At 57.8% G+C, this 24,535-nt stretch overlaps 2 protein-coding genes across 6 annotated transcripts in view; both read right to left on the bottom strand.

Moving 5' to 3' along the window:
• Window positions 1–27: 27 nt before the first annotated feature.
• VILL (villin like) lies at window positions 28–16,971 on the bottom strand. Of its 4 annotated transcripts, XM_070391060.1 has the most exons (21): window positions 16,898–16,921; window positions 14,673–14,748; window positions 12,498–12,561; window positions 12,256–12,330; window positions 11,749–11,954; window positions 10,903–11,011; window positions 9,459–9,569; window positions 8,979–9,178; window positions 8,485–8,563; window positions 8,282–8,380; window positions 7,522–7,660; window positions 6,962–7,062; window positions 5,588–5,725; window positions 5,316–5,474; window positions 4,619–4,798; window positions 3,889–4,040; window positions 2,874–3,018; window positions 1,284–1,478; window positions 1,041–1,112; window positions 548–829; window positions 28–248 (listed from the first exon to the last, which is right to left on the bottom strand). In XM_070391060.1, the coding sequence occupies exons 3-21, from the start codon at window positions 12,558–12,560 to the stop codon at window positions 135–137; spliced, it is 2,619 nt and encodes an 872-aa protein (XP_070247161.1). In that variant the 5' UTR covers window position 12,561; window positions 14,673–14,748; window positions 16,898–16,921; the 3' UTR covers window positions 28–134. The 4 variants fall into 4 exon arrangements, with proteins under 4 accessions (XP_070247161.1, XP_070247159.1, XP_070247160.1 ...); XM_070391058.1 differs by lacking the exon at window positions 14,673–14,748 and having other exon boundaries at window positions 16,898–16,971; XM_070391059.1 differs by lacking the exons at window positions 14,673–14,748; window positions 16,898–16,921 and adding an exon at window positions 14,749–14,836.
• Window positions 16,972–19,629: 2,658 nt separating this feature from the next.
• The window catches only part of CTDSPL (CTD small phosphatase like), a 108,776-nt gene continuing 103,870 nt past the window's right edge, over window positions 19,630–24,535 (bottom strand). For both annotated transcript variants that reach the window (XM_070391610.1, XM_070391609.1), the window contains one exon: window positions 19,630–23,295. In XM_070391610.1, coding sequence (XP_070247711.1) covers window positions 23,170–23,295 — 126 coding nt within the window. In that variant the 3' untranslated portion in view covers window positions 19,630–23,169. The remainder of the gene's footprint in view (window positions 23,296–24,535) is intronic.

The following is a 24,535-nucleotide window of genomic DNA, read 5'->3' on the forward strand; positions in this document are numbered from 1 at the left end:
GATGTGAAAGCCCACGCACCACACCTGTGAGGGCCACAAGCTTTTATTGATGGGGAGAGGGGCTCAGGTACGCTCCGGGGAGTTCCCCGTGGGGCTCAGCCATGTGCGGGCACTGGCAGCAGCAGGGCCCGGGTTCAGAAGAAGCCGAGCTGCTTTTTCTCCTGCTGCTGCTTCCACTTGGCCATGCTGTAGAACTCCTCCTTGGACTTCCCAAAGATGTCTTCGAACTCAGAGTCCGAGAGATAGAACTGTGGGGGCGGGGGAGGGAGACCCAGGGAAGGGTGTCCCCTGAGCCCAGAATTCTGTCCCGCCCAGAGGTGTCCTCCCAGGGCCCAGGGCTCCCCTCTCCCATCTCTCTCTGCCCATCACCGCCTCTGGAGCACACAACTCCCTGGACATCTCTCTGCCCATCACCGCCTCTGGAGCACACAACTCCCTGGACAGCCTGCCCACTGCCCACCACCAGGGTGTCACCCGAGGCGCCTCCAGCTTAGTTTTAGGTGTGTGAGGGCTGGGGCAGTGAGTGGCGGGCGTCTCGGGCACCTACCTCCCTTTGGGCCGGGTCCACGCCCTCTGGCAGGTCCTTGGCGGCCTGGTACATCAACTGTTTGCGGGACAGGTACCCGTTGGCCATGGGTCCGGGGCTGCTATGGTAGCTGTTGGTGCTGGTGCTGGTGCTGGTGCTGATGCTGGTGCTGCTGCCGCCCGCCTTGGGGCCCAGCTCCAGCTCTCTCTCTGACCTGTCCTGGGGGCCCTTGTGGGCCTGCGGGGCCAAGGAGCTTCTCCTGCTGTTGCTTGGCCATCTTGGCAGCCGGAAGTTGTTGACCTCCTGTCCATAGAGGGGACTCAGGCTGGGGAGGATGAGGGGTCGGCTCCCACGGGACGGCCACACTGAGCCCACTGGCCCTCGTGCCCCCAGCTGCAACCCCCGCCACCTTCCAGGGCCTGGCTCCCCCCTCTCCCCTTCTGCCCATCTGGACCATGCCAACTGAGCGCAGCCCCCGGGAGGGGGGGGAAATCTGGGGGGCCCCAGTACTCACTACTGTGATCTCAGCGACAGCAGACACTACTTCCAGGCTGCCCTCCACAAACTCCCTGTAGGACTGGTTGTTCTGGGGGCGAGAATCAGGGTGGTGGTGAGAGGGAAGAGCACCAAGGGGACCCCAAGGGGCCTGAGGACAAGACCCGGTCTTCCCAACCCACAGGCAGGGCAAGGCCTCCTCTCAGTCCGCACAGGGCAAGCTCCCCCTCCCCTGGATAAGGGTGGGGCTGGGGGTTCAGACCTCACTCTCAGTCCACTTGTAGGGGTCCCAGGTGAGGAACCATCCAGTGAAAGTGGGGGGCTCATGGCCCTGCTTGACCAGCACGATGGGCGTGGCCGGGCTCCGCCCCGCTGGGTGGGTCTTCAGGTACTCCTGGCCCCAGGCCACCGCCTGCTCCTTCTGCCTGGTCACAGCTTCCCCGAGCCACAGGAAGATCTGGGCCACAGAGGCGGGTGGAGGGGCTGCCAGAGCTGACCGCATCCTTCCCACCCCTGCCCGTCAGGTGGTCTGAGAGCCCCCAAAGCACATACCAGACACACAGCAGGCTGGCTGCCAGGCCCACACACCCATACACACTCCAGAAGGTCACAAGCATATGTGTCTACATGCATTCAATCCACACATATTCACTGAGTACCTGTGGTGGGCCAGGGGAGTCAATAGTGAGAGAAAAACAGACAAAAATCCTTGCCCTTGCCAGAGCTTTCATTCTACTGGGGGAGACAGAAAAATATGTCATATAGCAGACGGAGGGAAATAAGGCAGGGAACGAATGCAAGTGTGGTGATGGTGGACAGAATGTAACTTTAAATTAAAGTCAGGGGGAGCCTCCCTGAGAAGATGACATTTGAATCAAGATCCCCGGGTGAGGGAGCAAGTCATGTGCATGTCTGGGGAGAAAGTGTAACCAGAAGAAACGACCAGTGCAGAGGCCTGAGCCTGCCCGGCATCTCTGAGGAGCAGCCCAGAGGCCACCGCGGCCGAGGTGGGGTAGGCACGTGGTGGGGGTGTGTGTGTGTGTGTATGTGTGGCCATGCAGGGCTGTAGCAGGGGCTTTGGTTTTGCTCCGAGTGACATGGAGGTCTACAAGCCTCATCACACTCACAGAGTGTCATAGTGGCCGACACACACACAGGATCACAGCTACACAGACACAATTATCCATCGCCACAGTCAGACGGCCACCCACTGTCACCCATAGTCACACCCAGTTGCGCATAAAAACAATCGCACTCGATGACACAGGTGCACACATCCAGCCTGAAAAACACAGGTAGCCCCAAACACGGTTGCATATAGCCACACAGAAATTACCCAGCCACCCAAATACAGGCACTCGGTCACACCCACAGCCCGCCAGTCTCATACACACACAGTCTCAGTCGTGGCTGGTCTGGCCAGTTACAGGCAGTAATGACCATGTCGCCATTCCACACAGCCATATACCCAGAGGCAAATGCGTCTCACAACACACATAATCAGTCATTCAATTAATTGACAGTTGCTCACTTGACATAGACACCTATCAGCCCCAGGCCGTCACGTGGAGCCACATACCATTTGAAGGCAGAGGGACTTACACAGAACTACAAAGCCAGTCACAATCGCACACACAGACCACTGTCATGGTCTCCCAAAGGCTGGCTGTGACAGTCATCCCTGGTCTCACACCCTTGGTCACAGTCACACAATCAGTGCACTCAGTGTCACAGTTGCACAGACTCACCTGCAGCCTCACGTGTATTCCTATGGTGAGGAACACACACAGACACGCTCACACCCAGTTACACAGATACAACACACCCAGTAGGCCAGGGGTGGCCGTCTCACCTCTTGCCAGGCGTCTAGTAGCATGACATCATACTTGTCCAGGTCCTCCTGGCTGAAGAACACCACTTCCATGAGGACCAGGTGGTCATGCTGGCTGGAGCACTCAAATAGCCGGGGCTGGAAGCCGGAGACGTCCTCGGGGAGGCTGGCCAGTGTGGGCACAAGGCTGTGAGGGGTACGGCCTGGGCCGAGCTAGCCTTCAGCACAGGGGCTCCTACCCCAGGGGCTGGCCCTCGTCTGAGTCCACCCGCCCTGCTCCTCTCTGGGCCTCGTGTCCCAGTCTGTCAGTGGGGAAAGCAGATTGGGTGATTTGTCTAGCTCCAGCCAGCTGTGGCACAAGCTGTGCCATGAAGTGTCCCAGGAGTGGGCACCAGAAAGGGACGCTGGTGCGTGGGGTGGCCTGAGCCGGAGCCCTGCCGTCCTTGGCAGAGAGGAGCCCCTGTTCTCACCCCTGGCTGGGATCAGCCTCAGGCCCAAGGCGGGAGGAGGGAAGTTAGGCTGAGAGAGGGGGACAGTGCTACTTAGGAGCTCAGGAGACTTGGGGGAGTGAGTGGCATAAACCGGGTCCTGCAGACAATACAAAGCGCCCAGAATTCAGCTCCCTCCTCCCTGATACACACCCTTGTGCACTTACACACCACGCATGTCCACTGTCCTTGCACACTACACACACACACACACACACACACACACACAGCCCCACCCTCCTGGGGACTGTGGGGTTGAGGAATTGCTTCTGCCTCTGGTCCAGGACTGGGACCATACAGGGAGCACATTCAACCAGCAGAGGGCACCACTGCCCTGCCCGCCCTGCATCTTCCAGATGCAAGTTACCCAGGGCTGGGGAGAGAAGCGGGAGGGGGCTGTGCTCCTGGGACCCCCTGGGGTGGGGAGCCAAGAGTCCTCAGTTCTAGTCTGGCTCCTCCAGCTCCATGTGTGACCCTTAACTAGCCCGCCCTCTTTGGGCCTCAGATTCATCCTCTGTGTAAGAACCACCTCCTCCCCACCCTGTCACCTCTTGTTGCTGGGGTAGGGGGCCCGGCCTCCCAGGGCCTCCCAGAAGTGGGGAGGCTCCTGACCCTCCAGCACTGTTTCCTTGTCCTCCTCGTTCTCAGAGATGATGGTGACCACCCTCCGCGCCATCTCACGCTGGTCCCCGCTGCAGCCCTGGCAGGCAAATAGTTGGGTCAGGCCCTGCAGGGGAGGGGTCTTCACCGCCAGCCCCATGGCCGCCCACTCACAGGGGCCCGAGTCACAGGACGCCTATGCTGATGGGGGAACAGGTGTGAACAAGGAATCGTTCTTCCTGCCCCGCCCCCCCCCCCCCCCCCCCCCCCAGCCTCTGTCTCCCCCGCTGATTAGGATCACAGGGGCTGGGGCCTTCTCTGGGTCTGGAGCACAGGCTGGGGACTCCCAGACTTGGGGGTCATTTATGGTTTAGGCTGAAGATCAGAGAAAATTCTGGCAAAGGCCTCCTCCTTTTCCCAGGAGACGCGAGAAGGGGGAGGCTCCCTACTCCAGGCGGGGAGGGAGGGGAGGCAGCCTGGGCCTAGCCTAGCTCTGACCTGTACAGCCCCAGACCCTCCTGTCACTTGATAACTTCCCCCAGGTTCCAGAGGGGACGCATCTCCCCCACCCGCTCCAGGCCCATCTACGGTTAGACAGAAGTCTGCATCCCCTGGGGTGGGGCCCCATCCCTGCCTGGCACCCCTGCCCGGGGCCCGAGTGGTCAGTGTTGGTGGTACCTTCCCAAACCAGATGTAGCAGATGCTGGCTGTGTCCAGCAAGAAGATGTCACTGGAGTTGAGGGAAGAGGCCCGGGCCGGCACCTCCATGGTCCTGCTGTTGTAGTTGTCGGTGCCTTGCACGTGGAACAGCCTCGTGGCGGGTGCTGGCTGCCCCTTCCCACTGTGCTGGGTGCTCCCCTGCAGGAGGGCTGGGCCTCAGCTCGGCAAGCGCTCCCAGGGGCTGACCCAGCAGGGGACAAACTGCCTTGAGACCCAGGGACCAGTTTTTCTGGACCCTCTGGGTGTGGGGATGTGAGGAGTCCATTGTCTAGTGTGGAAGAACCAGGCCTTTCTCAGTGGATCCCTCACCCCATCTCCAAGGAGTCAGGGCACAACATAGTCCCCCAGGCTTGCAGGCAGAAAGTGGGCACCAGCTTCCCTCCCTGTGTGACCCCAGGCAAGGTCCCAGCTTTCAACTAAACTTCCTCCCCTGTGCTCCTGCTTTGTGGCTGGCTCTGAGGCCTGGGGGGGGAGAAACTTAGGCAGGGATCATCACTCTTGGAGCTCCTGGGCCTTGGACAAGCACCAAGAAACCAGAGTGGGGGCGGGGGTCAACTGGGCCCTGGCCTGAGAGGGGATAGCATGTAGATAGAAGGGTCGCCGGCCCAAGGAGGAGCCATGAGGCTGTGGCCACAGCAGCAAAGGTGGGTCCTACCTGGAAGACCACCATCTGGCCCTGGAAGATGGCAAAGAAGTGGGGGGGCTCGTTGCCCATGGTCACGTGCACTTGCACCAGGGCTCCATGGTACATGAGGTCCAGCTCCTCGGCGTTGCCGTTCAGAGCCGCTACCTCCTGTTTGGTGGCCTGGTGGCCCTGCAGACAGGGGGTGGGGGGTGGGGAGGGCCTGGAGCAACTCTTACATCCCATTCTCAGATCTTCAGCTCTGAGGCTGGGAGGTGCCTGCCACCCCCCTGGGGCCTGCGCACCTGCCACAGGTACAGGATGTACTGGATGCGCCCCATCCTCTGGTATGTGTAGAGGACAAGGTAGCAGTTGCCTGCACAAAGCTGTCCATGGAGCTTGGGGTCCACCGGCTGCCTGCCTAAGTCCTGGATGCACCACACCTGGGGAACAGGGACCAACGGGCACAGGTGGCTCCTCCATCCCAACTCACCCGGTGCCTGGCCAGGAAGCTCTCAGCCTCGTCTGTGCAGGCAAGGGGCTCACCCCCAACTCTGCACCCACCCCATGATCTGTGGCTGGGCTTGTGCAAGGATCTGCAGGTCACCCTTTCCCCCGCGGGGCCCTGGGACCCACCACACTTGTGCCGGGCTGTTCTCAGCCAGGAGTCTGAGGACAAACAAGTGGTGAGGACTCCAGAGGCTGCCAAGGCTGACCTGCCCCCACACCACCCGCAGCCTGACCCCATCAGCCACAGCACGGGTTAGGGGTGGACAGGTCCTGGCAGAACTGCTCGCGGCTCAGGCCAGGGCAGCGGAAGCTGGGCAGGAGCAAGGCCTTAGGGCTCTGGGAAAAATTCCCCTTTTCAAGAGTCACTTGAAAACACAAAGCCTGTTCAAAGACCGCAATGAATACACTTCCTCACACTTAACAGCGTGATTTCTTGTTCCTGTGGGTAGTGAGCACGGGCTCTGGAACCAGGCAAACCTGGTCAAATCCCAGTCAGCCTAGGTGAGCTTCAGTTTTGCCTACCTGAAGGTGGGGCTAACAGCGCCCACCTGGACAGGGACAGTGCCCGGGCATCCTGTGCCCACACAGAGCCTGACAGCTGCCACTGGGAAGGTTCCTCAGACCAGAGTATCCAGAATCCTGCCTCTTGCAGAGAGGCTGACGGTGTGTGACTGTGTGTTGGGGGTTGGGGGTGGGGGGCTATGACTGATCCTGGGACTGTGTCCCTTTGTGGGTGTTTCCCTGGGAGTTCATGGTTGTATGTGACCAATCCTGTGTGATATAGAATTGGTGCAGTTGATTCTCACCGTTGTGTACTGGGTTGTGATTAAGTGCAATTACAAGGTGTATGTGTGTCTATGTTATCAGAGGTCTGGCTGTCATACCTATGACCTGAGGGCACAAGTAGTGTCCGAGGGTTCCTGTGAGTGTTATGTGAGCGAGTGGCCATGTCTGTGAATGATGGGTTAGGCATGACATGAATGTGAGGTCGGGAGGGTGTATGCATATGTACCCACGCCCCTGAGTGTCTCCTTTTGTGTGTAGATGTGTATTTGAGAGTAGCGGGGTCGCTTTAAGCAGCCATACTGCTCACCTGAAGACAAGCCTCCCCCCCTGCTGTGTGCCCATTTCCCCCTGTCCTCGCACCCCCCAAAGCTGGTGCCCCTCACCTCCACCTTCCCAGAACCGTCATCCACCATCCTGAGTTGGGCGGCTAGCTCAGGTTGGCTGTGCAGCTTGACCACGTCCAGCTTTACCTGATTCAATTTACCTGAGGGTGGGGCACAGGGTGTTACAGGCACCTGCTGCGCTGTCCAGGCCCCACAAGCCCCCTCATCGGCCTCCACCTGACCCACCCATCCTTCAAGAGGCCTCCTCCGGCCACGCCCCCTCGCCCATCCCGCCCACAGACCACGCCCACTGGCCACGCCCCTCACCCATTCTGCCGAGGCTCTGGATGCCGCCCTACAGCCCCGCTCCCAGGCCCCGCCCCATCGTCTCTCCCGCCCACAGACCACCCCCCTCACCACGCCCCCTCACCCATCCCCCCGTCTCTGGATGCCGCCCTACAGCCCCGCTCCCAGGCCCCGCCCCATCGTCTCTCCCGCCCACAGACCACGCCCACAGGCCACGCCCCTCGCCCATCCCGCCCAGACTCTGGGTGAAGCCCTTAAGCCCCGCCTCTAACCACGCCCACAGTCCCGCCCCCTGTCCCGCTCCTCCCACTCACGGGTCAGTCCCAGGTTCTTGCTCCTGGGCTGCTCCTCAGACCAGGTCCGGAAGAGCTGCTTGAAGGCGGCGGACTCGGCGCCCTGGTTCAGCACCTCCACGTTGGTGTAGGTGGGGTAGCCCTTGGCCTGGATGAAGCCCTGGGGCGGGAGCCAGGAGACATCCATGTCCGAGGGTCCCCTGCTCCCCACGCTCCACCCGTGGGGACCGGCGCGCAGGCTGCAGGGCCAGCCGAGCCCTGAGCAGCAGTCATTAACCGAGCTCATGCCCCGCTTTTCAGAGCCGGCTCTGCCGCTAGCGACTTCTTCAAGGTCTCTGAGGACGCAGGGTCCCTTAGGCCCGGTCTCAGGAAGGCCCCGCCATGACAACCCGTCAGACCCCAGATAGAGCCCTGTCTTCCCTCCTCGAAAAGCGGGGGGTGGGGGGGGGGGCTTCTCAGACCTCAAGGCAAGGCCACATAGGCCTTTGACACTTGGGTGCTAACTGGCCGCCCCACCCCTCCCACATCGGGGCACCCAGGGCAGACCACATGCCTCCAGTTCCCCAGAGAAGGCTCTGTGCCCCCCTCAGACCACTGGGCAGAGCCGTCTCTCCTCCCTCAGACAGGGAGGTGTGTCTCCCGGCTTAGATCCATGCAGGGCCGTGTCCTCCATCAGCCAGGACATGGGTGTCTCCCGGCTTAGACTGCAGGGAAGGGCCGCCTCCCCTCCAGTACCCAGGGCAGCGCTGTGTCCCTCGGAGACAGGCCCCCACAGCCTCACCTGAGCCTGGCTGAAGGAAATCGTCTTCTCCTGGTGGTTGGACCTGCGTCCCTGCCACAGGTAGATCTTACAACCCCCGTGGTCCAGGATGTAGCACTCCTGGCAGCGAGAGTGGGGCTGGTCGGTAGGCGGTCCAGGCTGGGTAGAGGGGACGGTGGGGTAGGTGGGGACAGATGGGGTGACTGGGGCTGGGCCTGCCTCACCTCCTCATGCAGTAGGTCTTGGGTCAGTAGGCGGGTCGCCAACTCCTGGATCACCAGGTCCTTATCCTTCTGGTAGATACTGGAGGGCAGGCATCCAGATGTGGTCAGCTCAGCCTCCAGCTCAGCCTGACTCCACACTGGCCACATTCAGCCCCCGCTCCCCCCAACCCCCCTTCCACCTCGACCCTGACCTCCAGACAAATGCATGGAGGCTGGGGCCTTGAGGTGAAGTCTTCATTTCACTGCAGCCTAGCTGTAGAGCCTTAGGCGACTACCGGGCCTTTTCAGGGCCTCAGTCACCCTGTCTGTACAATGGGTTTCTGTAAGGCAGTTGTGTAAGAGTATAGGTTTGGCCCAAGGTCCCACATGGCCTGCCCCAGAAGCCCATGAGCCTTTCCTGGAGTGCTTTCTGGGACCCTGTGCTATCGCTGTTACAGCGGGCATGCAGGCCTGGCCTATTCTACCCGCCCTGCCCACTCCCAAGGTCTGCTCACTGGTAGAGGTGGACGCGGGCCTTCTGCAGCTGGTTAATGCTTCTGCTGGGAATGGCGGCGTACAGGTTGCCCAGTCTGCGGCCCAGCACAGTTTCCATGATCTCCATGAGGCCAGAGGCCTTGGCCTCATCTTCCACCACACCAATCTGGGCACGACCAGCACGCTCCCTGTCCTGGAGGCTGCAGGTCAGGGCCAGGGCCTGCGGGAGAGGGCCTGGCAGTCAGGGCTTCCCAGCATGCCCCTCACCCCCCAGACAGCATCCCAGGGCCTTCCTGTCACCGCTCCACTCCCAGAGGCGGGGGGAGGGTGTCCCCTTCTCCTGGCATCCAGAGGTACCACCAGTGCAGGGGCTGGACTCTGCCCACATTGAGTAGTTGCTTTTCAGGTTGGAGCCGAGAGCCAGGCTGGAGACTGGGCCCCTGGAGAACCGCCCCTCCTCCCCCCTCCTGCACCTCTGAGTTCCCAGGGCAGACACTGACCCGTGCCTTCTCGGAAATGCTGCTCTTGGGCCCGTTCCACTGGATCATCACCTTGCCCAGGTCCAGCAGGAAGATGTCGTCCTTATTAAAGCTTTCCCAGGAGAGCTGCACCTGCCAGAGCCAGGAGGGCAGGGCGGGAGACGGGGTGTCAGACCTCCAGCCCCTGAGTGGAGGGGTTCCCCAGCCCGGCCCTACCTGTGTGAGCATAGCTTGGGTGTGTCACTTGCGTACATGAAGCTGTGTGCAACTGTACAGTATGTATGTAAGACCATGACACTACTATTCTGGTGTGCAGGCATCCATCTGTGTAACCATATGACACCCTGAGGGCCACTCTGGGCTGTGTGCATCACTAGGCACGGGTGGCTGTAGGGAATGCTGCATTTCACAGGGTGGACATGACTATGACCCTTTCACTCAATGCATGTCTGTAGCTGTATGTGCACACATGTATGCAATTCGGGTGTGCATGTTTACCCATGTGTGTACATGTCCTGGTCCATATGTGGGGAACACAAAATATGAACAAGTGTGTGGGCTCATGGGTGACAGTGTCTGTGTGTCTGTGTGGAGAACAGTGTGTTATCTATGGATAAGCAAAGTTACCATCCAGAGAGTAAACAATTAGTCCCGGATAATGGGCAAAGACTGGGGCTGCATAGGGTCCCTGCATGAGCGGGGATGTGGGTCACTGAATCTGTGGGGGACAGTGTGTGAGCCTGTGTGGGATTGTCTTTGAGTCACAGGGCTGCCACATACCATGTAGGCATTAACGTGTGCAGCTCAGGTTCATTCCCATCATAGACATCAAACACCTGAATGCTCATTACACCAGGCTCCTGCCAGAGGGCAGCAGAATGCCTTGTTCTACCAAGATCAGTATTTCCCAATAATTTCCAGACAGATGGACGTAAGGGCACCCAACGGACTAGAGTGGCCCCAGGGGAACAGTGGGAGACAGTGTGTGTGCCTATGGGTGACAGTGACAACGTGTATGAGAGTGTGGGGCTGTGTACCCCACCCCAAACCATGCTTCTTCCCCTGGCACTGCTTATAAGGACCTTCCTGTCTGCCTCGCCCCTCTCCCCACCCCAACTTCTTAATATGGCCACGAGATGATGAAGAAACTTGGGTCACAGGAGCCATGGCAGGGGTCCCCACCCCTAAAGCCTGGCCCTGCCTTCTCTCTCCTCATTCAAGATAGGCCTTATCACTTTGTGAGTTACGCACATGTCTGATCACTATGTTGAACACCTGAAACTAATATAATATGTGCGTCAACTGCAATTGAAAAACAAATTTAGGAAAATTGATAGCTCATCTGGGAATGATGACAGCCCATGGTCCCCCTTCCCCCACCCCCTGGCACCCTCCACAGTCGCTATGCTTCAGTACACAAAGTCCGAGCTGACCCAGAGGTCCATGGCATCCCTGGTGTCCTCACCTCAGTGGCTGATACGTGCTTCTTCCCTTTGATGCGCAGCAGTCGCCGGATGTTGCACATGTTGGTCTCCACATGCTTGAGGGCAGAGGCTAGGCCTCCCTTCCTGTAGCTGAGGAGGGAATGGGGTCCATGGAAGACATACACTGCCATGTGCAGGAGTGAGTGCAGACATGAGCACATGCATGCACACAAGTGGGGATACACATGTGCTTAACACACGTGTGCAAAGTAGACATGACCATGTGTGCAAGCACATGGCTACATGTGGTGCAACAGTGTGTATGTGTTTATCCATGTGTTAATATGTGGACACATGCATGCACATATACATGTATACCTGCGGGGGCATAATGTGTACCTGTTCATCCATGTGAGTATAGATGTGAGTGTGTGGAATTCGGGCAACAACATATATGTGTGTAGGTGAACATTTCATATAAATGGAATTACATCACACTTGATATATGAGTGACCACATTTTACTTAGGTATTCATGAGTGTGTGTGGGTATGCCCATCTGTAGGTGAACATATTTAGAAGTGGCACATTTCCTGCATGTGCACGCACACATGTGTGTGTTTATATATACACTATATGCATGGATTAGGTTCAATTGTATAAAACAAAAATGATCAAATATTGGCCATTTCCTATGGTTCAACCTCATATATTGCAACTATTAACTCAATACATATCGACAGCAAAAGACATGTTTGTACTGGGCACAGTAACACAGAAGCAAACTCAGAACATGGGTGTCCACTCCTGGGTGTATACCGAAGAGAAATGAAAAACATGCGTCCACACAAAAACTTGTATACAACAATGGACGCGGACTAAACTCACATGATCCCTGGGCGGAAGTAACTGCAGAAACAGTCGGATTCGTGGGCCTGCACCTCACGGTGCTGCACGGTGGCGTTACCCAGGGTCTCCTGTAGGTGCTGCACGAAGGTGCCCGCCGCGCCCTGCGCCTCTGCATCTGCCTTCTTTCCGATCCAGTAGTGCAGGTCCTTGGGTGTCCCCTGTGTGGCCCTCAGGCTCTGGGGGACCTAGGGCCCAGGAGTTTGAGGGGTGGGGAAGGAGCTGAGGTTCCAGGGTGGGGAGGGGCTGAGGGCTAAGGCATGAGTGAACACTGAGGTCAAGGCCCAAGATGTGCCCAGGGCCTTGGGGAGCGTGGGCAGGGGACCTAGAACGGGGAGGAGAGGGCTCAGAGGCCTCCGAGGCAGCAGCCCCTGTGGGACGGTACTCCAGCAGGCCTCTTCCCAGGGCGGGGCTTACTCTGCACCAACAGACTCCTCACCTGGGCCATGCCACCCCCTCCGACAGACTCCCCAGTTCCCCAGTGCTCACGTGGAGGACGACGTAGCAGTGTTCCTCAAAGAAGTTCCCATAAGCCCCCTCGGGCACGGGCACCAGCTTCAGGTTCTGGGAGAGGAAGGTGCCTAGTGACAACTCAGGAGAGCCCCCAACCCCCTCCGCCCCCCCTGGCCCTCCGGGGTGGGCGGGACTCTGAATTGAGGCCCAGAGAAGCCTAGTTCCGGAGATCGCACCCATTCGGTGGCACCAACGCTGCTGGCCTGCCGTGCCCTCACCTCAATGATCCAGATGTGGAGGTCCCTGTGGCTTTCGATGTCTGGGAGGCTCCCGATGTCCATCCTAGGCCAGACGGGAGCCAGGAAGGAAACCAGAGCCAGAGTTCTCAGACCCTGGCCTCCAAGCAAGGACTCGCCCTGCCTACAGCTCTCCGAAGCACCCTCCTCCTAGCCCTTCACGAAGCACCCTCCTCCTAGCCCTTCGCCTGCCGGTCCTTAGGAGGGCTCTATAAGCCACGAATGCCGGTGAGCCAGGACAGCGACTGCAGAAGCCCACACAGAGGCCTGGCAAACAGGGACGTGGTTTGTCACCTGTGGGTGTGCCCTTGAAACAGGACTGAGCTCTGTGGGCAGGGATGGGCTTTGGACACAGGGACGTCCTCGGCAAACAGACGGAGTTAGAACCAGGCCGTGCAGACAGCCAGCCAGCCAGAGGATCTGCCATAGACAGCGATAGGTTATGCAGGCAGGTTGCGGCTCTGCTGGTGAGAACAGAGTCTGAGGTAGGGACAGGCTCTTGAAATGAGACTGAATCTTATAGACACAGACATGCTCTGCACACAGACACGGGGCTGCAACCAGGCAGAGGCTCTGCGGACCAGTAGGAACAGGCAAGGCAAAGAGACAGGCACCTGCAGAGAGTCAGAGGCGATGCGATGCGGACAGAAGGCTCTGCACACAAGCACAGGCTCTGCCAACACGGACAACAGCTTCCTCAGGCGGAAGAACGGGATGCAACAGGCACGGGTTCTCCCAACGACAATGAGGTCTGCAGCCAGGGACCGTCCCAGGGAAATTCAGACAGGCCGCCAACAAGCAAAGACTGTGGATGCCGAAAAAGACTGTGCAAACAGTCACAGGTTCTGCAGGTATGGGGAGCTTTGCAGCCTGTGGTTGGGGACAAACCCTCAAGACAGGGGGGCAGACTATACAAAGGACAGACTGCAGATATGGACAGGGAGGTGGAGCGTTAAGGTCTGCAAACAGGCAAAGCATGTTCAGTCAGAGAAATGCTTCCCAGACAGAAGCAGGCGCTTGAATCAAAGGCCCTTTAGGCGGCATGGCCAGGATCTGCAGGGGTGGGAGGTGAGGGTGAGCGTGGGGGATGCAGACTGGAAGCCAGCCTCCAGGGAGATGGGAGGGGCCTGGGCGAGCATTCATGAACTTGACAATGAGATCCCGGCTCTGAAAAAAAGACACAGACACAGGCCTCTGGAGACAGGCCATGCAGATAGGGAGAGGCCGGCCAAGCCCACACAGGCTCTGCAAACAGACAGGCTCTGTATCAGCGAAAGTTCCTTCAGAGACGGGGGTTTGCTGAAAGCCGACAGGGAAATGAGCTCTGTGGTCAAGCACAGATACCACAGACATGGGCTAGTTCTCGCCACACGGCTGGGCTCTGTAGAGGGCCCGGGTTCTGCAAACAGGGACAGGCTTTCCGGAAAGGGATGGGTTCCAGAGACAGGCTCTGCTAACGGGGACACGTGGGATTAGGAGCGAAGCGTGCAGGCGGGCACAGGCTCTGCAGAAAGTCACGGTACTCCCAGATGGACACAGTGACCCCGACCGTGATAAGCTCTTCGTAGGAAATGGGTCCTGCAAGCAGACGCCGTTTCTACCCAGGGAAACGCAGGCAGCGGCCTTGGAAAACGTCATAGACGGGACCAAAAGGGCTCAGGTTCTGGAGACAGAACCAGGCTCTGAAATAGAAACAGACCGTGAGGATGGACATTGTCTAGAGACAGACACTGCAGAGGAAACAGGTTCTTCTGACCGGGACCGGCATTGCACACAGGCAAAGCTTTGCCAACAGGAAGTGTCTCTAGGCAGAAAGGCCCAGGCAAGGACCCCAGACAAGCTCTGTGGACGGGACAGGCTGTACACGCAGAGCAGCTTCTGCAATCAAGGCCAGTCTTGTGCTCAGGGAGAGAGGGACACACTAGGAAGACCCAGGTTCTGAAAACAAGGTTCTGAAAACAAGGCTCTGAACAGAAACAGGCTCCGCGGACAAGACAAATGCTCTGCAAACTCAGGACAGACTCTGCACACGGGGCTCTGAAGACACGGACAGACAGCGGGCGAGCGCAGGCTCAGCAGACGGGAGCCGGCTGGGCACATCAGGCACAGACACTCTTAACCCGTAAAACAGAACTGGACTTGTAAGAAGCGCAGAACCTGCCAACAGCCACTTGAGTTCGTGCTCTGCGGTTCCGAACGTGCCCAGGAGAGAGAAGCACGGAACGAGAGGTACCTGGGGAAGAGCGGGGATCTCAATCCTGTTACGTCTCGGCAGGTGACTCTCAACTACCCCAGGCTCCCTGGCACCGCTCTTCCGGGATCCTCTGTGTGAGGTTTGCTCATTCCTCCATCCGTGGAAGTCCTTTCTACATGGAACCTGAATCCTGCAGCTGCAACTTCTTCTTCTCTCTGCTGCTTTGCTCACCAGACCAGAAGTCGCTCCTTTCTGACTTTCTCATTCCTAGTGGCCCTGGCTGAACTCATCTCCCCGCCCCCCTCTACCAGGTCTTTCTTATCAGAGGGAGGGACACCCTTGGCCCTGTGACCCTGGGTGACCAGGGGAAGCCGCGGGAGCAGAGATACAGAGTTACAGAAGCAGAGGCATGGCGTGGCAGGTGCAAGAAAGCCAGCCCCGAGGGCAGGGCGCAGGCCCCGGAGGGGAGGGCTCGCAGTACCCTGGGGAACACCCAGCCTCTCAAAGAGGGCCAAGGTGGCCCTGGAAGGGGAGGGGGCCAGGGGGGAGGGGAGGAAGGAGAAGGGAGGAGGGGGAGGGGAGGAAGCAGGTTTTCTCAAGGCCTGGGACCCCTTGGAACACACTCAGGAGACCACGAAGCTGTTGGTATGGATTCCTGAGGCCAGGGGCTTGTCTTGTTTACCGCCTGCTCCCAGCTGCCTCTCACCCAGCAGCTAGTTGTTGAATGAATGAAACCTGTGGCCTGTGACTGCCCTGAGGGAAAGTGGGTGGGGAAGGCAGGTCACCGTGAGCTCTCACTGTACCCAGAACTGCTGTTGTAGCCGATGGCCTGCCCATGAGTGACCGGCAGACACAGTGACCGTGGAAAGAAGGTCTCAGGCAACAAAAACGTGTGATGACACCACGTGACAAGCACAGTGACACTCAGAGGTGATGGGGCAGAAGCAGCGACCAGTGATAGTGACCAGGGCACAAGCAGGCAGTGAGCAGAGGCTCTGAGCCGTGGGCCATGCGGGAGGGAAACAGTGACAGACAGAGAGACAGGAAGACGGGCTGGCCTCGGCACCGTGGGCACCAGGGGCATCACGGGCACCACGTGGGACAGGGAGTCAAAGTGGTGGCCAGGAAGTTGGGACTGGGCTGATTGCACTGGGCGGGGGGGGGGGGGGGGGGGGGGGGGGCGGGGAGGGGCAGCATCATGCCTGAGGGGCTGGGAGGGTGCCCCAAGATCCAGTTCCAGCCTGGGGGGCCAAACTCTCACATAGTACCACCTGTGTTCAGTGGCTTCCAACTGGGTTCTGGGGGGTGGAGGAAGGGATGCTCAAAGGATGGGGGTCCCCTCCACCCTAGCATCTCCTCTTTCCCTCAGGTGGTCCCTTTCCCCCTCAGGGCTCCCTTCCCTCTCCACAGAGCCCGCCCACTCACATATACCCCTCTCTCCCCTAAGGCTCTCCCTTCCAACACCTCCCCTGAGTGGGGGACCCTGCCTATGTCCTCTCCCTAGACGGGAAGCCCCCTTCTTTTCCCTGGGGGCTGGCTCCCTCCACCCAGGGCTCCTTTTCTCTCCCAGATGCCCAATTCTTCCTCGGATACCCCCTACCCCCCTCTGTCACCCCCCAGTGCCCCTCCTTTCCCCAGGTGCCTCCTCCCATATCCCCTCCACCCACAATGCACCTTCTCCCCCCTGCTCCTGCCTCCCCTGGCTCCCCACTCTCCCCTAGGTTCCCCTCCCACCCAGATGCTTCCTTCTCCAAACACTTCCTTCCTTCCCCCAGCGCCCCCCTTTCCCTGGCACCCCCTCTCCCTACCCAGGCACCCACTGCCTCCTCTGGTGCCCCTTTCTCTCCTGAGATACCTGTGAAAGGAAGGGGGAGGGGTGGGGATGCTGCCTGCTGGAGGAAAGGAGGGCCGGGCCTGGGTCCCCAGAGATTCAGATTCTGTGGGTGACAGAGACGCCCACCCATGTACAACTGCTACTTTCTTCCCTGCCAGTCGCCCCGGCCATGGCCTCCCTGCCCCGACCAGTGTTCTTACGTGTTGGGCTCCTCGCTGCCTCCCAGTTCTGCCAGCCCCTTGGCAACCCTGAGCCTGTGCCCCCACAGTGCACACCCCTGACTCAACCATCCACGCCAGTTCTCCCAAGCCCCCGGCCCAGCTGGGCCCCGTGCCCCCTCCCGGCCAGGCCTACCTGCTGGGAACTCCGGGCAGCTTCGCCCTGCCTGAGGGCAGTGCTGGGCTGGCACAGGGCCGGGCTCTGCCCACCGCTCCCCCTCCGCTGAAACTCAATCTCTGCTTCCGCCCTGCAGGACACACCCCATCTCTTGGGGGGCTGGGCATTCACACTTGGTCAATCGGTGAGTTGGTGAGTCGGTCAACAAATATTGACCCAGCTCTCTGAGAGCCCACCCTTCCTGGGGGGGCGGGGGGGGGGGGCACGTCAAGTCACACGCCCTGGAGCTGGGGGCCAGAGAGCAGGGAATGGAGGCCTGCGCTGGGCCAAGATGTGCATGTGCAATACACTGCGACCTCCCTCCTGAGAGCCCAGGTGGGGTCTGATCCCTGACCCCGAGGCCAGGCCACCCCAGCAAATGGTAGGAGGCAGCAGGACCAAGGCTGGAGGGATGGGTGGTGGTGGGGGCAGTCAGGCTTCGTGAGACCCAGGTCCCTGCAGGAGGTCAAGGGAGGTGACAGGCCTCTCTGTAACATCTCTGCTGTCCTCCCCACCCCCAACGTGGGCTCCACGCCCGGCACAGCCCTCCCAGGAAGCCCTGATAGCCATCGTGGGAGAGGCTGGTTTGCCCTGAGAGAGATGACCTAGCTCCCACATCCTGGGTTGCCCCTGCTTTCCTTCCCAATTGGGCGGGGAGGGGGGGGTGTCGGGGACATGACCCCCTTGGTCCCACTGACCTCTTCCCGCCCGGGGCCCCCTCGGCCCACCCCAGCCCTCGCCAGGCGGGTTCTGAGGGCTCTCGCCTGATACTTTGTTCCTTCCCGGCTCATCTTCCCAGGCCCAGCCCGCGAAGGTTAACACCGGCAAAGCGGCTGGGTGGCCCGGCGTGGGCGGGGCTGGGCCCCCAGGCTCCCGCCAGTCTGCCTCCAGGGTTCTCTGTCCCAGCAGGTGCAGATCCTGCAGATCTGGACCCTCGTGCAGCCTGCAGCGCGGACAGGATGGGGGGCGGGACGCCTGACTAGGGTCCTCGACTCCACGCCCAGGCCCCAAGCCCGGGAGGAGAGCAGTCTTGGGCCCGCGTGGCCCCCACCCCACATCTGTCTGCAGGCTGCGGAGGGGCAATGACGGGGTCACCAGGGCTGTCACAGCCTGAGAGCGACTCCCGGAGGGCACTGTGCGGACCTCCAGGGCCTGAGGTGGAGCTGAGCCCACGGGGCCTCCACTCTGAGGGCGAGTCCTCTGTCCCAATAGCCCTAGGTCCCTGCAAAGGAGAAGGCTCGGCCGCCCTGCGAACCTGTGACTGGCTGTATGGCCTGCTCAGCTGCGCACCCACCCTCTCTAGACACAGCTCGGGCAGGAGAGTCTCAGTTCCGTTCCTGGGGGCAGTGCCACCCCGTGCTCCAATGTGAAGGGGGGTGTCCATGCTGCTCCCCACCTCCGAGGAAAGGCAGGGAGCTGTTAGTCATGTGGGGCTCTTATCAGACTCCCCCTAACCCCTTCACCTGCCTTGGGAAAGCTTCTTGGACCTGGCTGGGTGTCCCTCCTGGAACAGCTGTGGGGGGGGGGGGCCCTGGGGGTCTCCCCTTTTTTCTTCCCTGGCTGCATCTTTGAGGGCCACGCCCAGAGGTTTGGGGTTAAGTGATCTGGGTACTTGAGGGACCTGGGTTTTTGAGAGCCCTCAGGTGGTTCTAATGGGCAGCCAGAGCTGAGAACCACTAATGGAAGTTTGGGGTCGAAAACTCTGGGTCCCACAGCTTCCTCCCGAGGGTCCCGTGAGCTAGCCTCAGGGATTAGGCTTGTGACCACGCTAGTTTGGTGGCTCTGAGCCCCGACTTGCCTGGTGACCCACGGGCTGGCTTCCAGGCCCCGCCCTCCAGGCCCAGGGTTCTCTGAAGTCCCGGCAGGTGCAGGTCGTGCAGCATGCAGTGCGGGCGGCGTGTGGGGCAGGGGACACCTGACTCGAATCCTCCATTCTACTGCTTGTTAAAACGCCCTGGCCCCCAGCCCATTCCTTGGGCCTGCAATACACATTGGTGATAAATGCTCGAACAAACAAATCAGGAGGTGCTCTCAGTATGCCCAAGTCCCAAGTAGCTTCACCGGCAGCCACAGTTCTCAACCATTTGTCTGCTTGCACGCAAAGGCGTGATGCAGTCGGGGTGGGGGCGATGCCAGAAAGGGGGAGAGAAGGCGAAGAGAGGGCCAGGGAGCATATCGAAGAGGGGCAGGGACACAGCCAGAGCCCAGCACAGGCTAGCTGTGGGGGGATTTTGGCTTTGTCTCTGGGTAACTGTTATGTTCCCTGGGCTGACACAGGCACAGCCCTGTGCTGTTTGGGATGAGTAACTTGCCTGGTAGAACTCTGTATCCCTGCGACAGACAGAACAGAGGCCGAAGAACATGGGAATCCCAGCATCTCAGCCAGGGTACCCCGGGGCTGTGGGTTTAGGCACACACAGCGCCGGTGGCTCTCAGGGGGCGGGGTGGGGGCTGCATTTGGAAAGGGCTGGAATCCTTGAGAGAGGATGGTGAACCAGACTGCTTCTGACAAGCGGGGGGCCTGCTATTGGGCAGCATGGGTTTCTAGCGTCCCCCCCCCCCCGGGGGACTGGGGCTCCTGAGATTGCGCAGAATTGCTCCCATACTCTGGGTGACCCAAGGTCCTGGCACTGGCTGGGCAGAGGGTAGAGAATCAAGAATCGAGCCACGAGAGGCGCTACCGGTAGAGAACCAGTCCATCCACAAGAGGGCGCAGTTTTGTGTTTATTTTTGGCAGGCAGGCAGGACATCATTGCAAATCCCTTGACGAACAAGGCTCACCCCTGAAACGTGCACATTCCACATGTAGTGTTCCCCGAGGAATGCTGGACTGCTCATCACATTCAAATGCCCAACAGAAACCCATGGCTACCCCGACACCAGCCTCCCCCCTAACTGGGGGGAGGGTGTTCGTCTGAGAGAAGCTCCCTGGAGAATGGAGTAGGAACAGACACCATCACATTACAGTACAGTAGGGACAGAGGCAGCCAGCGGGTCTTGCCCAGGTCGCTAACGGCGAGCGCTTCGAGCTGTCCGCGCCTCTCGCCCTGGCATGCCGCTGTCCATCACAACAGCACCGTGGAAAGCAGAGGCACCGACATCACGAGTGTTTGACCAGAGGGCTGTGTGGTTCTGGATTTTATCAGCCATCTTCACAACGCGGGGCTGCTGTCAGACGTCGCCAGGTTATAGACTTACAGGTTTCTTTTCTTTTTTTTTATTCCCAAAGTTCGATGCTGCAACCGTGACCAGCCAGTGTCATGAAGGTGTCCCCGTCATCTCCAAAGTCATCTCATCAAAATGGCACCACGTCAAAGGAGCTTCCCCACCGACCATCAGCCATGATGGGTGGTGTTCTTTCCCAGGTTTCAAACGTATTGTTGACAAACAGCGAATGGGAGAAACCACAGACCAACACGCAGGATCGCAGAGCAATGGAAGACAGAGCAGTAACAACCTCAGACATGCCTGGGCACCGCCACTCGAGGCCCAGCCCAGAGATATGGCAACTTAGGGGCCAAACTTCTCCACTGAAGGTATCCAGGCCCAGATCCTAGTGTAAAAAATACTTGTCCAGAAGACTATAGGTTGACCTGGTACAGAGGAATCATGGGAACCCAGGTCGTCAGGTTTCTCTTTTGGCTAAAGCGTTAGGGATCTTTTGGTACCATGGGAAGGATATGGCACAGAGAAATAGCGAATCGGTTTCAATTTGGTTTTTAAAGCCCACAATTTAATAAAAGGTAACAATTAAAAACAATACCCGTATTTACCTTAGAAAACATAAACCCCAAACATTCATCTCATTTCTTGGCCTTACGTTAGAAATCTATTGCTTCATTTATAGGTAGGTGATTAAAAATATATATAGATATAGATATTTATTTTGATTATGTACATAAAGCAGAATCAAGGATTAAAAATAAAAATGGGATTCTGGAGTGTGGTCCAGTAAGGTGCACAGAATCCAGAACCCGCGGAGGGTGGACTGGGCCTCCCGAGACGTTCTGTGTCCGCGTGGCAGGAGCCGGCTCCACCCTCGGCAGCTCCGCCCTGGAACAGCACACGGCGCGCACGATTTCAGGAACCCCTGGGTAAAGTGTCTTCACTCCATCTGGCACTATTTCTAGGTTCTATTCCCCTGAAATATTCTAGAGTTTGTCCTCTCTGCCCTCCCAAACAAGAACCTTGTGGTGCCCAACGAAGGAGGGGGCGCAGGGGAGGGCCTGAGACTCATCAGGACCGAGTTCTGTGGGGATTTCAACACAGGACAGATGCTGGACTGAAACATTTAAGACATTTAAGGCAGCGGGTTCATTCAACGACGAGTTTTCCAAATCAAGGTGTATGGCACGGGCAGCTCTGACACGTCCCTGTCATCATCTGTGGTCACGCCTAGCAAGGAGTTGTTTCTGTCTACACTGGCATGTGGATTCCTGGGTTCAGAATACTCGGGGATGTTGGGAGACCTGGTTACCCCCGAATACTTACTTCTGAAAGCCGAGCAGGCCACAGACCAAAGTGCCGTCTGGAGGCCGCGATTGGCAGCTGGCTTCCTTGTTTTGTGAATGGCAGCAAAAAAGAAATTTTACTTTGACACCCCATTTCCAGTCTTGTTGGTGCCAGTCGTCACCCCCACCAGAACCCTGGCGGAGGCCCAACCCACAGAGAGGACTAAGGCACCGGTGCCGACGCGCGAGGGTTCTTTGTAAATGATGTGTCAGAGCCATGCTTTATAGACTTGTTGTCGAACAAGGAACATGGCACTGCTTGAAACATCTCACTGGGAAAGGCTGCGAAGGGAGCCTGGGCGCGAGGAGGGAGCCCCCCTCTCCCCGACTCAGGACGGTGAGCCCCACATCTAGACAGGCTTCCCCAACCCCCGGCTCAGAGATAGGCTGTGCTTCAGGAGAGAAGACCAAGAGATGGCCTTGGGCCACATCAGCGTGCTGGGTGGCTGAGGCCACGGGTTCTCAAGAGAGAACAGGCAGCCTATCACAGGGTCGGATGCCAACTGCAGTTATAAATGAATGAGCACCGCCCTGGGGTGGCGTGCTGGCCCCCTCTGTACCCTTCTGAGTCCCCATGGCCAGTGCCGGGGAAGGGGTGCAGGGGGTGCAGCCTGCCTCGGGGCGGGACACCTGCTCCTGACCCTGTGGAGTGTGCAGCGTAGCAGTGAGCGGAGTCTGAGCATAGGCACAGTGGCAAAGAACAGTGCAACAGCCGCTGGTCAATTCCATTTGGTGGCAGCGCGGGTAGCAGCAAAGAACATTCCCCAACAGCTCCATGTGTATCCAGCTTTTGGAAAGGAAAGATTTAAAAATCAATCAACAGATTTCTTTCTTTCTTAGATGCAAGGGTTTGAGATTTTTGGGGGAACTGCTCTACCCCAAACAACAACACAAACACCAAACACAAAGCACACGGAAGTATGGCAGTCGTGTGAAAGCAGGAGTGGCACGGTGCCCCCTTTTCAAGGGAAAAATGTGACCCCCCCCAAGACCCATCTGTCACCGTCCAACATCATCATCATATAAAAGAATCCACTGCTCCCCACAGTGTGGGGCCACACGATTGCAGACCCATCCCAAACGGGGGGCGGCCATGAACGGAGACGCTGACGCGTCACACAAACTCCCACCAGGAGCCTGGCCCTGCCACCTGCTGGGAGGCAGCCGGCTCCCGGACTCACTCCCACACCTCGCCACTCGCTCCCCCCCAGGTTCTAGAAAATTGTCCTCTTTATCTTGTTAGAGAATCTGAGATAATAAAAGACTAAAAGATGTCTGGAAATATGCTGTATAGAAAAATTAACTCTCAGCTTAAAATAACATTCAAAAAGGCACTTCATCCTCGAGGAAGGAGATTCTGAGTTGGTCAGCTGCTCCCAGCTGGGGTAGGAGGAGGCAGGTTGTCTGCGGGGAAGGGAAGACAGTTGAAAGGAAGTCTGATAGATATCAAGCTTTTTTTTTTTTTTTTTTCTTCTTTTTTCCTCCTTTTTTTCCCTTTTTGGTATGTTTTAAGAAAAGCAAATCCAGTAAAATGCATGTCCCTTTTTAGGAAATTCGTTAAAAGAGTTCATTTTAAAATAGTTGTTTCTGTTCTTTAAAAATAAAACAGGTAGGTACGGCCACGTTCACCCCGTGGCCCGGAGCACGGCGTGTCCTCACTTCGGCTCCCGGGGCGCGGAGGCCGGGCAGGTCCCCAGGGCTGGGGTCCGAGTGCGCAGGGGAGGCGGGCGGCGGCCGGGGCTACCTATTGCAGAGCCTGTGCAGCATGCTGTACACGTCGTCCTCCCGGCTCAGGCCCTCGAAGAACGGGATGAGGTCCAGCAGCTCCGTGTCCGTCATGTCATCGAACCAGGACTGCACAGGCACCTGGAAGACAGGACGCAGCGGGGGCAGCAGGCCTGCACCGGGGCTGGCGGCTCCCAGCCTGACCGGGTGCCCGTGTTCTTACGAACATGCTCTTCGGTAAGGAGGCCAGGTATCTCGCCTTCACCACCACCATCATCGTTTTGTTTGTCCCCCCCACTCCCCCCAACCGAGACCAACCCAAAGCAACCCGGTTGGGGGCACTGGCTCGGGAAGGCGGGTCATGGCGACCCAGCTCGCACACTGTGGCCTGTTTTGTTTTCCTGCTGCAGAAAGGGTGGCCGGAGCGCAGAATATGTGAGAACTTAGCCTTGCTACTTGCTCCTCTTTCCATCCAGCCGACTCCTTGTACCTCAGAGCTAAGTGTGTATAATGTTGGTGACATAATCACACAGAGAATTATTTCCAGTAATTTCAAAAGACAGTGTTGTCTGTACATTTCTCCCCCAAACCCTAGATGTATCCAATTGTCTTATTATTAGCAATGACATTAGTACTGCTCTTTTGAAATTATTAGGGATAGACTATAAAATAGATGCAATATTAATGATGTTAGTATCTTTAGAAATCAAGAGTTTTAGCCAAGAGGAGACAAATACAAAAAAAGAAAAAAAAAAAAAAGAAAAGAAATGAAGTGAAAACACTGGGAAAAACCCAGGTGAATTTATGATTTAGTGTGCACTTCAAAAATATGTGTATTTTAGTTCTGTCCAGTAGAAAGGGCTAGAAGCAAAGGACATTCCAGTAACAATGAGACCCCCCCCTCCCCCGCCACATTGTGGTCTCCAAATACCCTCTCCACTAACAGGAACCAGGCTCCAGAGAAAAGTGGCTGTTTTCAAGGCTGAAGCCAGAAATGGATAAGATGAGTCCGGAACATCCTGTTGTACCAGAAAGTAGGAAGCTATCAAAGACTATTGTTACTTGAAGAGGTGTCTACCGGCCAAAGCTGAATATGTAAGCATACAAAAGAGTGATAAATGGATTAAACTGTAACAATAAAAAAATCCACGGGTTCATGATGGCACCAACAACAACAAAATATCATTGACTACTTTTGGAAGTTGCTAGAGCTCCAACTCATTCTGAAATGGTAGACTTAAAGACAAAGAACTGAGATGTTAGCCCGCCTTCCCTATTCAGACATTCAAACTGAACTTGAGGGTACTGAAGCAGTCAATAGGGGCAAGTGTAATTAAAAAAAAAAAATAGAATCCCAGCCAACAAATGCAGAGAGAATGAT

Source organism: Myotis yumanensis, unplaced genomic scaffold (assembly GCF_028538775.1).
Source record: "Myotis yumanensis isolate MYYU_CA2020_CCGP unplaced genomic scaffold, mMyoYum1.0.hap1 SCAF_14, whole genome shotgun sequence".
NCBI classification, from domain to species: Eukaryota; Metazoa; Chordata; class Mammalia; order Chiroptera; family Vespertilionidae; genus Myotis; species Myotis yumanensis.